This window comes from Macaca fascicularis, chromosome 1 (assembly GCF_037993035.2).
Source record: "Macaca fascicularis isolate 582-1 chromosome 1, T2T-MFA8v1.1".
Classification (NCBI taxonomy): domain Eukaryota; kingdom Metazoa; phylum Chordata; class Mammalia; order Primates; family Cercopithecidae; genus Macaca; species Macaca fascicularis.
In genome coordinates, this window is record NC_088375.1 from 4,633,743 (window position 1) to 4,647,199 (window position 13,457).

The window sequence follows — 13,457 nt, forward strand, 5'->3', positions numbered from 1 at the left end:
GCTTGGTGGGGGAAGGAGCGTCTGCCATTAACGAGGCTTGAGTAGGCAGTTTTCCCCTGATAATGGAAATAAAGCTGCCAGGAAGTTCGAACTGGGTGGAGCCCATCACAGATCCGGAAAGCTGTTGTTGCCAGACTGCCTCTCTAGATTCCTCCTCTCTGAGCAGCGCATCTCTGAAAGAAAGGCAGCAGCCCCAGTCAGGGGCTTATAGATAAAACTCCCATCTCCCTGGGACAGAGCACCTGGGGGAAGGGGCAGCTGTGGGCCCAGCCTCAGCAGACTCAAACGTTCCTGCGTGCCAGCTCCGAAGAGGCAGTGGATCTCCCAGCACAGCCCTCAAGCTCTGCTAAAGGACAGACTGCTTCCTCAAGTGGGTCCCTGACCCCTGTGTCTCCTGACTGGAAGATACCTCCTAGCAAGGGTTGACAGACACCTCATACAGGAGAGCTCTGGTTGGCATCTGGCGGGTGCCCCTCTGGGACGAAGCTGCCAGAGGAAGGAACAGGTAGCAATCTTTGCTGTTCTGCAGCCTCCGCTGGTGATACCCAGGCAAACAGGGTCTGGAGTGGGCCTCCAGCAAACTCCAGCAGACCTGCAGCAGAGGCGCCTGACTGTTAGAAGGAAAACTAACAAACAGAAAGGAATAGCATGAACATCAACAAAAAGGACGTCCACACAAAAACCCAATCTAAAGGTCACCAACATCAAAGACCAAAGGTAGATAAATCCACAAAGATGAGGAAAAACCAGCGCAAAAAGGCTGAAAATTTCAAAGACCAGAACGCCTCTTCTCCTCCAAAGGATCATAACCACTTGCCAGCAAGGGAACAAAACTGGACAGAGAATGAGTTTGATTAATTGACATAAGTAGGCTTCAGAGGGGAGTAATAACAAACTCCTCTGAGTTAAAGGAGCATGTTCTAACTGAATGCAAGGAAACTAAGAACCTTGATAAAAGGTTAGACGAATTGCTAACTAGAATAACCAGTGTAGAGAAGGACATAAATGACCTGATGGAGCTTCACAGCACGAGAACTTTGTGAAGCATACACAAGTATCAATAGCCAAATTGATCAAGCAGAAGAAAAGATATCAGAGATTATAGATCAGCTTAATGAAATAAGCATAAAGACAAGATTAGAGAAAAAAGAATGAAAATGAATGAACAAATCCTCCAAGAAATATGGAATATGTGAAAAGACCAAACCTATATTTGATTGGTGTACCTGAAAGTGATGGGGAGAATGGAACCAAGTTGGAAAACACTCTTCAGAATATTATCCAGGAGAACTTCCCCAACCTAACAAGACAAGCAAACGTTCAAATTCAGGAAATACGGAGAACACCACAAAGATACTCCTTGAGAAAAGCAACCACAAGACACATAATCATCAGATTCATCAAAGTTGAAATGAAGGAAAAAATGTTAAGAGCAGCCAGAGAGAAAGGTTGGGTTACCCACAAAAAGAAGTCCATCAGATTCACAGCAGATCTCTCTGCAGAAACCCCACAACCAGAAGAGTTGGGGGCAATATTCAACATTCTTAAAGAAAAGAATTTTCAACCCAGAATTTCATATCCAGCCAAACTAAGCTTCATAAGTGAAGGAGAAATAAAATCCTTTACAGACAAGCAAATGCTGAGAGAGTTTGTCACCACCAGGCCTGCCTTACAAGGGTTCCTGAAGGAAACACTAAATATGGAAAGGAAAAACCAGTACCAGCCACTGCAAAAACATACCAAACTGTAAAGGCCATCGACACTATGAAGAACTGCATCCACTAATGAGCAAAATAACCAGCTGGCACCATAATGAAAAGATCAAATTCACACATAACATATTAACCTTAAATGTAAATAGGCTAAATGCCCCAACTAAAAGACACAGACTGGCAAATTGGATCAAGAGTCAAGACCCATCGATGTGCTATATGCAGGAGACCCATTTCATGTGCAAAGGTACACATAGGCTCAAAATAAAGGGATGAAGGAATACTTACCAAGCAAATGGAAAGTAAAAATAAATAAATAAATAAATAAATAAAAATTAAAAAAAAATGGGAGTTGCAACCCTAGTCTCTGATAAAACAGACTTTAAACCAGCAAAGATCAAAAAAGACAAAGAAGGGCATTACATAATTAAGGTAAAGGCATTAATGCAACAGGAAGAGCTAACTATCCTAAATACATATGCACCCAATACAGGAGCACCCAGATTTATAAAGCAAGTTCTTAGAGACCTACAAAAAGACTTAGACTCCCACACAATAATAGTGGGAGACTTGAACACCCCACTGTCAATACCAGACAGATCAATGAGAGAGAAAATTAACAAGGATATCCAGGACTTGAACTCACCTCTGGACCAAGCGGACCTAATAGACATCTACAGAACTCTCCACCCCAAATTGACAGAATATACATTCTTCTCAGTACAACATTGCACTTATTTTAAAATCGACCACATAATTAGAAGTAAAACACTCCTCAGCAAACACAAAAGAATGGAAATTGTAACAGTCTCTCAGACCACAGTGCAATCAAATTAGAACTCAGGATTAAGAAACTCACTCAAAACTACACAACTACATGGAAGCTGAACAACCTGTTCCTGAATGACTACTGGGTAAATAAATTAAGGCAGAAATAGGTAAGTTCATTGACACCAATGAGAACAAAGACACAACATACTAGAATATCTGGGACACAGCTAAAGCAGTGTTTAGAGGGAAATTTACAGCACTAAATTCCCACAGGAGAAAGCAGGAAAGGTCTAAAATTGACACCCTAACATAAAAATTAAAAGAACCAGAGAAGCAAGAGCAAACAAATTCAAAAGCTAGCAGAAGACAAGAAATAACTAAGATTGGAGCAGAACTGAAGGAGACAGAGACACGAAAAACCCTTCAAAAAATCAATGAATCCAGGAGCTGGTTTTTTGAAAAGATCGACAAAACAGACCACTAGCCAGCCTAATAAAGAAGAAAGGAGAGAAGAATTAAATGGACACAATAAAAAACGATAAAGGGGATATCACCACTGATCCCAAAGAAATACAAACTACCATCAGAGAATACTATAAACACCTCTATGCAAATAAACTAGAAAATATAGAAGAAATGGATAAATTCCTGGACACATACACCCTCCCAAGATGAAACCAGGAAGAAGTCGAGTCCTTGAATAGACCAATAACAAGTTCTGAAACTGAGGCAGTAATTAATAGCCTACTAACCAAAAAAAGCCAAGGACCAGACAGATTCACAGCTGAATTCTATCAGAGGTACAAAGAGGAGCCGGTACTATTCCTTCTGAAACTATTTCAAACAACAGAAAAAGAGGGACTCCTCACTAATTCATTTTATGAGGCCAGCATCATCCTGACACCAAAACCTGGCAGAGACACAACAAAATAAATTTCAGGCCAATATCCCTGATGAACATCGATGCAAAAATCCTCAATAAAATACTGGCAAACAAAATCCAGCAGCACATCAAAAAGCTTATCCACTATGATCAAGTCGGCTTCATCTCTGGGATGCAAGGCTGGTTCAATATATGCAAATCAATAAACATAATCTATTTCATAAACAGAACCAATGACAAAAACCACATGTTTATCTTAATAGACGCAGAAAAAGCCTTCAATAAAATTCAACACCCCTTCATGCTAAAAAACCTTCAATAAATTAGGTATTGATGGAATGTGTGTCAAAATAGTAAGAGCTATTTATGACAAACCCACAGCCAGTATCATACTGAATAGGCAAAAGCTGGAAGCATTCCCTCTGAAAACCGGCACAAGACAAGAATGCCTTCTCTCACCACTCCTATTCAATGTAGTATTGGAAGTTCTGGCTAGGGCAATCAGGCAAGAGAAAGAAAGAATGGGTATTCAAATAGGAAGAGAGGAAGTCAAATTGCCTCTGTTTGCAGATGACATGATTGTATATTTAGAAAACCCCATTGTCTGAACCCAAAATCTCCTTAAGCTGGTAAGCAACTTCAGCAAAGTTTCAGGATACAAAATCAAGTACAAAAATCACAAGCATTCCTATACACCAATAACAGACAAACAGCCAAATCATGAGTGAACTCCCATTCACAATTGCTACAAAGAGAATAAAATACCTAGGAATACAACTTACAAGGGATGTGAAGGACCTCTTCAAGGAGAACTACAAAACACTGCTCAAGGAAATAAGAGCGGACACAAACAAAAGGAAAAACATTCCATGCTCATGGATAGGAAGAATCAATATAGTGAAAATGGCCACACTGCCCAAAGTAATTTATAGATTCAATGCTATCCCCATCAAAATACCATTAACTTTCTTCACAGAATTAGAAAAAACTACTTTAAATTTTATATGGAACCAAAAAAGAGTCCATATAGGCAAGACAATCCTAAACAAAAAGAACAAAGCTGGAGGCATCACGCTACCTGACTTCAAACTATACTACAAGGTTACAGTAAGCAAAACAGCATGGTACTGGTACCAAAACAGATAATATAGACCAATGGAACAGAACAGAGGCCTCAGAAATAACACCACACATCTACAACCATCTGATCTTTGACAAATCTGACAAAAACAAGCAATGGGGAAAGAATTCCCTATTTAATAAATGGTGTTGAGAAAACTGGCTAGCCATATGCAGAAAGCTGAAACTGGATCCTTTCCTTACACCTTATACAAGAATTAAGATGGATTAGAGACTTAAACTTAAGACCTAACACCACAAAAACCCTAGAAGAAAACCTAGGCAATACCATTCAGGACATAGGCATGGGCAAAGACTTCATGACTAAAACACCAAAACAATGGCAACAATAGTCAACATTGACAAATGGGATCTAATTAAGCTAAAGAGATTTTGCACAGCAAAATAAACTATCATCAGAGTGAAAAGGCAACCTACAGAATGGGAGAAAATTTTTGCAATCTATCCATCTGACAAAGGGCTAATATCCAGAATCTACAAAAACTTAAACAAATTTACAAGAAAAAATAACTCCATCAAAAAGTGGGCAAAATATATGAACAGATACTTCTCAGAAGAAGACATTTATGCAGCCAAAAATCATATGGAAAAAAGCTCATCATCACTGGTCATTAGAGAAATGCAAATCAAAACCACAATGACATACTGTCTCATGCCAGTTAGAATGGCGATCTTTAAAATGTGGCGATTCCTCAAGAATCTAGAACTAGAAATACCATTTGACCCAGCAATCCCATTACTGGGTGTATACCCAAAGGATTATAAATCATTCTACTATAAAGACATATGTACACCTATGTTTATTGCAGCACTGTTCACAATAGCAAATACTTGGAACCCAAATGCCAATCAATGATAGACTGGATACCAACCCAAATGCCCATCAGTGACAGACTGGATAAAGAAAATGTGGCACATATACAACATGGAATACTATGCAGCCATAAAAAAGGATGAGTTCATGTTGTTTGCTGGGACATGGACGAAGCTGGAAACCATCATTCTCAGCAAACTAACACAGGAATAAAAAACCAAACACCACACGTTCTCACTCGTAAGTGGGAGTTGAACAATGAGAACACATCGACACAGGGAGGGGAACATCACACACCGAGGCCTGTCAGGGGTTGGGAGGGTAATGGAGGGATAGCATTAGGAGAAATACCTAATGTAGATGATGGGTTGATGGGTGCAGCCAACCACCATGGCATGTGTATACTTATGTAACAAACCTGCACATTCTGCACATGTATCCCAGAACTTAAAGTATAATAAATAAAAAATAAAACAGAAATAACGAAATGACAAGAAAAATAGAAATTCACAGAATATGGCCAATACATTTATGAAACTAGATAAAACATCTAATTATAAAAGATATGTGCAATAAAATGAGAATAACATTTTCTATATAACCAGTAACTGTTAAACAGATTATATGAAAATGACACATTTTCAAACTTTTGGGGAGTTTAGACTGTGACAAACTTTGCTGGTGGGTAAGTGAGAAGGATTTATCAACTTTTTAAATATTTGTAATTTCTGATTCACGAATTCTATATCCAGTAATTTATATTACAGAAACACTTGTATCGGTATGTGTACATATGCATTATTTGTAACAGAAAAATAACTGAAGCCTAATATCTATCCAAATAGCTATCTGCACCCCTGTTAATTAGACAGTAGTGTGCATAGACAGTGGAACATTACATAGCAGTTAAAATGGCATTAATTTTATATCTATTATATGTATTGTTTTGAAAACATGCCCATTATATTTAGTATTTGCTTATTTGAAAGTCTGGACAAACTCACAGGAGTTTTTTTTTTTTTTTTTTTTTTTTTTTTTGAGACAGGATCTCGCTCTGTTGTCCAGGCTGGGGAGTTCAGTGATGTGAACATGGCTCACTGCAGCCTTGACCTCCCGGGCTCAAATGATCCTCCTGTCTCAGTCTCCTGAGTAGCTGGGGCCACAGGCGCGTACCACCATGCCCAGTTTTAAGTTTTTAGTAGGGATGAGGTCTCTCCATGTTGCACAGGCTGGACTCGAACTCCTGAGGTCAAGTGATCCTCCCACCTTGGCCTTCCAAAGTGCTGGCATTAGAAGCATGAGCCACCACGCCCAGCCTTACAGGAGTTTCTTAATAGTTGGTTATTTGGGAAATGAGAATGGTGAGAGTTGAAGGACTTGAACTTCCTACTTCATAAACTTATGAATGGTTTGAGCATGTTATATTTCATTGTTTCTGAATGACCTTCAGTACAACATTCAAAGTGGGTATCTGTCATCCTCTAAAATCTATCCCCAATGTATCATTCTAACCTTGTCTTCTTATCACTGTGGCTCATGGTTGTTTAAAAAACACATACAATCCTGTTTCATATGTGCTTTACAACATAAAACCTCCCTTTACAGGTTTCAGAGGGAGCATGGCCCTATCAACACCTTGATTTTCCACTTCTAGCCTCCAGAACTGTGAAGTAATACATTTATGTTGTTTTAAGTCATCCAGTTTGTGGTAGTTTGTTCTGGGAGCCCCAGGAAACGTAACACAATACCACAGCACCTCCTACACATACGACGTATACATAAATTGCTTAGTTAGAATCTACTGATTGATTAAAATGAAACTCCCCTCTCCCCAGCAAAAAGAAACTGAGTTTGCCCTTTTGCTATGTGAGTTCATAGTTAACATTACTTGAATTTAAAGTCGATTCATTTGTAGGTGATAAGAAGTGCACCTTTGGCTGTCAAAAACACCACATATTGGTACATTAAAAATTGTTACATCATTATAAGGAAGGTGTCTATAGTAAAATCTAGAATAATGTTAGTAGACTGAGAATGCCTTACCTATGAAAACTTCATGAATAATGCTGTCATTTGATAGCATTGATAGATTTCCATGTCCTGCAGGTGTCTGTAAAATCCCAGTAAAGGTGAAATTATGGTAACAATAGTAGATACTATGCTTGTTCCATAGTATTAATCCTGGCAGTGCTGAAAATATAAAATATGGAACGAAAACACTGTCAATAGGGGCATCTAACGTAAACTCTTGGGAAACCCACTGTTTTGTATCTTCATTATATATCACTAAGAAAATCTTTTTGGTGACGGTACATATAGTGCAATAACTTAAAAACACAGCAATCTCCAGAGGGTGTCCTGTATACTCAACACTGTGTATCGTCAGAGTAGCAGTTACTGATAGATTTAGGATGTTTTTCAGTTCTGTGGTAGTTACTAATCTGGTAAATTTAAGAAGAATATATTCGAGGTAAACTTCATTTTCTGTCCAGACTGCAAAGTTGCTTCTTCTTTCTTTAGCCTATGAAAAAGTGAAAAATGATGAGAAAAATCTTCGATTTTAGAGATGGGTCTAACAACTTCTCTTTTTTAAATGTAAATTTTATTTTTTAAAATTTTATTTCAATAGGTTTTTGGGGAACAGGTGGTGTTACATGAATAAGTTCTTTAGTGGTGATTTCTGAGATTTTGGTGCACCCAAAATCTCTGAGCAGTGTACACTGTACCCAATGTGTGGTCTTTTATCCCTCATCCCCCTCCCATCCTGCCCCCGACTCCCGCCCGAGTCTTCAAAGTCCATTGTATCATTCTTACACCTTTGTGTCCTCATAGCTTAGCTCCCAAGGTCTAACAACTTCCATCTTCTAATTTGCTACATTTAAAAAATAGAGACCAGGTGTGGTGGTTTCATGCCTATAATCCCTGCACTTTGGGAGGCTGAGGCAGGAGAATCACTTGAAGTCAGTGGTTTGAAACTACTCTGGGTAACACAATGAGACCCCATTTCTACAAAAGTTAAAAACTAGTTGGGGGTGGTGGTATGTGTCTGTAGTCTCAGCTATTTGGGAGGCTGAGGTGGAAGGATCACTTGAGCCCAGGAGTTCAAGGATGCAGTGAGCCATGATTATGCCACTGTACTCCGACCTGGGTGATAGAGTGAGACCCTGTCTCTAAAAAAAATAAATACATAAAAACAAAAGGTAGTAAATACTATGGTTTGATTCGTTTCAATATATTTTTGAATAATACTTCAGGCATAGAAATATATTAAATAGAAATTGATCATATTACATATAACCATAAAGATAAATTATCCCAATTACTTGTTTATAAATTGTTTCTATCAATAGGAATAATAAATTTTAATTCCTTTTAAATCTTTTAAGCACATCAGCCTTCTCTTTATGTATTTATCACTCTGGCCTGGAGTGCCCCTTTGACCTTGATGTTTACTAAGGTCAACATATAAGGTCTCTTCAAATATTAACTCATTTTTGTAATTCTAGATTCCTTGGTTACCAGATAAAGAGAAGAGAAAACTTAAAACCTTAGACAAATGAATTGTACCCTTTTATGGATATAGGCTGTTAGATGGGAAGGGTATTCAGAAACCGCTGTGCCTGAAACTCGGTGGGCCTAATTTCATCAAGGAGTCCAAGGCCTCCCTTCTCCTCTGCCTCCTCTCCCCACTGTTTCTAATTTTTTCAGGATTTTCACTTAGTATGTAATTTCTATGTACATGACATTCAAAAGGAGTCTTTTGAAAACATCTTGCTGTCCTCATTTTACTTAATGTACAAATATTTAGCGTATACTGAAACAGGAGGTAGGCAGATATCAAACTGGTAACCAAAGAAAGACACAATTTGGGATAAAAAGTCATTTTGCTAAATGCGGATTCACTTTAAAGTATAGAACTTATGTTGCTGGAAACGAGTGAAACAATTCTTAAAGAAGAAATAGAGTAGAAACAAAATGATGAGCTATAGAAGAAACCCACGGTCATTGTCATTCTTGTCAGAGAGATGGGAAGAGGAGCACGTCATAAACATGATAGATGAGAATTCCAAGGATTCCCAGCCAAGAAGTGAGTTTTCACTCTCACCCACAAACCCTTTCCCACATAACTCCACTTAATGCTTCGGCATAATCATGCAGGTGAGGTGAAAGATCCTTTGAAGTATTCAAGGTCTCTTCAAAATGTAAGGTAGTAAGTCTTTGAAGGCAGGAAAGGGGCATCAAGCTGGGCAAGTTGAGAGAAACCCATCCACACTCTGGATTCTCAGCTCCTGATGAGGAGTGGGGTAAGGGAGTGGAGAGGAACTCTCCTTGAGCCATGCGTGGCCTCTACGCAGAGTGTAAAGCAGCCTCCCTGACAGAATTGGGACAGCGAAATAGGAGACAGAAGGAGAGGGAGAGGGAGAAGGAGAGGGGAGTGTGGAGTGGGCAGGAGGAGAAGGGGAGGAAGAGAGGAAGATGCACCAAAATTCAGCGTCAGATGAGAAAGTAAAGATAATTACCCAATGATCAAAAAGCTAGAAGCTAGGCTGTAAAGCAGAGATAGCTCTCCCAAGGATTTCGAAAGTTGGTGGCACCACTGTGAGGTATTAAGAGATCTGTGGAATGTTGTCAGTGCTGAGGTACCAAGAATGTCTAAAAAGAAAATAACTATAATAAAAATGCTGAAGGTTCTAGTGGAAAAGATGGGCAACATAGTGAAGAGATGAGGAATTTCAGCCAAGATATAGAAATGATAAAAAAGGAACAAAATGGAAATTCTATAAATAAAATAAAAATCAAGAATAAAGAAATAATTGGAGGAGTTTGAGATCAGCCTAGCCAACATGGCAAAACCCCGTCTCTACTAAAAATACAAAAATTAGCCATTGGCTGAGCATTGGGGCACGTGCCTGTAGTCCCAGCTACTCATGAGGCTGAAGCAGGAGAATCACTTGAATCTGGGAGGTGGAGTTGCAGTGAGCTGAGATCGTGCCACTGCACTCCAGCCTGGGCAACAAGAGTAAAACTCGATCTCAAAAAAAAAAAAAAAAAAAAAAAACAGAGAGAGAGAGAGAGAAATAATTGGGGCCAGGCATGGTGGCTCATGCCTGTAATCTCAGCACTTTGGGAAGCCAAGGTGGGAGGATTGCTTGAGGCCAACCGTTTGAGGCAGCAGTGAGTTTTGATTGTGGCATTTCACTCCAGCCTGGGTGGCAGAGTGAGACCTTGTCTTAAAAAAACTCAGATGCACTTACCAAGAAGCTGGAGAAAGCAGAGGAAAAAAGCAGTGAACTTGAAGACAGGTTAATAGCATGTATATAAGCTGAAATACACAGGAAAAAACAGTGAAAAAATAATGAACAGGTCATCTGAGATCTGTGAGACAATATTAAAAGGTCTCATACAGGTGTTTTTGGAATCCTAGTAGGAGAGGAAAAAGAAAATTAGGTTGAAGAAACATTTGAAGAGATAATAGCCACGGACATTCCAAGATTAATGAAAGACATAAACCCAGAAATCCAAGAAACTCAATTGAACCTCAAGTAGGATAAACACAAAGGAAATAACATCTAGGCACATAGTAGAACTGCTGAAAACCAGAAAGAAATTTTCCAAGAATCTGGGAAATTTCATATATATATATGAATATTTCAAATAAAATTATATATACATATATATAAATATATAAAAGAATAAAATACTTTGGAATAAATTTGACCAAAGAGGTAAAAAATCTGTACACTGGAAACTATAAGATATTAATGAAGGAAACTGAAGAAATACATATAAATGGAAAGATATCTCATATTCCTAAATTGGAATAATTACTATTGTTAAAATGTCCATACTAATACCACCTTCTGTAGACTCTGATTAACAGAGTCAATGTAATCTCTATCAAAATTCCAAGGGCATTTTTCACAGAAATCGAAAAAACAATCCTAAAATTCATATGGAACCATGAAAGACCCTGAGGAGCCAAAGCAATCTTGAAGAAGAACAAAGTTTAAAGCATCATAGTTCCCAATTTCAAACTATATTACAAAGCTATAGCAATCAAAACAGTATAGTACTTCCTGAAAAACAGACACATTTAAGCCAACAGAACAGAATAGAGAACCCAGAAGTAAATCCATGCATATATGGCCAACTAATCTTTCTTAATAATGCAAAGAACACAATCCAGATAGAAGAGTCTCTTCAATAAGTGGTGTGGAGAAAACAGGATATCCACATGCAAAAAAAAAAAAAAAAAAAAAAAAAAAATTTTTATGCTCTAATTAATAAAATTGCTTTCTTACTTTCTCTTTTGGATAGCTTGTTGTTAGTGTATAGAAATGCAACTAATTGTTGTATGTTGATTTTGTAACCTGCAACTTTACTAAATTTATTTGTTAGTTCTAACAGTTTGGGGGCAAAAAAGAGAGAGAGAAGAAAGGAAAGGAAAAAAGAAGTTATAAAAATTGAAATTGTACTAGTTATTAAAATTAACTCAAAATGGATTAAAAACTTAATGTAATATCTGAAACTCTCAAATTCCTAGAAGAAAACACAATAAACCACCTTGACATTGGTCAATATGGTCTGGATCTGTGTCCCCTCCCAAATTTCATGTTGCATATTATAACTTCTTCCAGTGTTTTACTTTTAGTCTACCTATCCCCCTTATATTTAAAGTGGGCTTCTAAATAAAAATGTATAATTTGGTCTTTAAAAAAATCCAATCTGACAATCTCTTTTAATTAGTGGTTTTAGACCATTTAGATTTAATGTAATTATTGTTGTGTTTAGACTGAGTTATACATTTTATTTTCTATTGTATCCTCTGGGTTTTGTTCCTTTATTTCCCTTTTCTGCCTTCTTTTGGATTTTATAATTTTTTTTAGTATTTCATTTTAGTTCATTGAAATTTTTACTCTATCTTGTATAAATGTTTTTAGTGGTTGCTATCAGGATTACAATACATCCACTTAAATTTATTTATATATATATATATATATATATATATATTTTTTTTTTTTTTTTAGAGAAAGTGTCTCATTTTGTCACCCAAGCTAGAGTGTAATGGTGTGATCACAGTTCACTGCAGCCTTCAACTCCTGGGCTCAAGCAACCTTCCCACTTCAGCATTCCAAGTAGCTAGGACTACAGGTGTAAGACACTTCACCTGATTAACTTTTTTAATTTTTTATTTGTAGAGAACAGGATTTTGCTTTGTTGCCCAGGCTGGTCTCAAACTCCTGGCATTTAGCAATCCTCCTGCCTTGGCCTCCCAAACTGCTGAGATGAACTATTCTACTCAGCCTTATCAGTGTTTTGTAGTCTTCCTTGCAGAGATCTTTCACATCCTTGGTTAAATTTATTCCTAGGAGTTTTTTTGTTTGTTTTTGTTTTTGTTTTTGGCAGGTATTGTAAATGGGATTGCCTTCTTGATTTATTTTATTTTATTTTTTTTCTGAGACGGAGTCTCGCTGTGTCTCCCAGGCTGGAGTGTAAGTGGCCGGATCTCGGCTCACTACAAGCTCTGCCTCCCGGGTTTACGCCATTCTCCTGCCTCAGCCTCCCGAGTAGCTGGGACTACAGGCGCCCGCCACCTCGCCCGGCTAGTTTTTTGTATTTTTTAGTAGAGACGGGGTTTCACCGTGTTAGCCAGGATGGTCTCGATCTCCTGACCTCGTGATCCGCTCGTCTCGGCCTCCCAAAGTGCTGGGATTACAGGCTTGAGCCACCGCGCCCGGCCACTATGCTGCTGATTTTTGTATGCTAATTTTATATCCTGCAACTTTACTGAATTTATTATTTTCAAGAATTTTTTTGTGGAGTCTAGGTTTTTCTAAATATAAGATCATATTATCTGCAAAAAGGGACAGTTTGAATTCCTCTTTTCCAATTTAAATGCCTTTTATTTCTTTCTCTTTACTGACTGCTCTGGCTAGGACCTCCAGTACTAAGTTGAATATGAGTGGTGAGGGTGGGAATCCTTGTCTTGTTTCAATTCTTACAGGAAAGGCTTTAAACTTTAAACTTATATATTCAGTATGATGTTTAGCTGTGGGTTTGTCATATATGACTTTTATAATTTGGGGGTATGTTCCTTCTATGCCTAGTTTAATGTTTTGTTTTGTTTTGTTTTTTG

At 38.0% G+C, this 13,457-nt stretch overlaps 1 protein-coding gene across 7 annotated transcripts in view; it reads right to left on the reverse strand.

Annotated features, from left to right (window-relative positions):
• The window catches only part of CATSPERE (catsper channel auxiliary subunit epsilon), a 176,470-nt gene that overhangs the window by 73,251 nt on the left and 89,762 nt on the right, over window positions 1–13,457 (reverse strand). For all 7 annotated transcript variants that reach the window (XM_074034382.1, XM_074034338.1, XM_045391001.2 and 4 more), the window contains one exon: window positions 7,364–7,841. In XM_074034382.1, coding sequence (XP_073890483.1) covers window positions 7,364–7,841 — 478 coding nt within the window. The remainder of the gene's footprint in view (window positions 1–7,363; window positions 7,842–13,457) is intronic.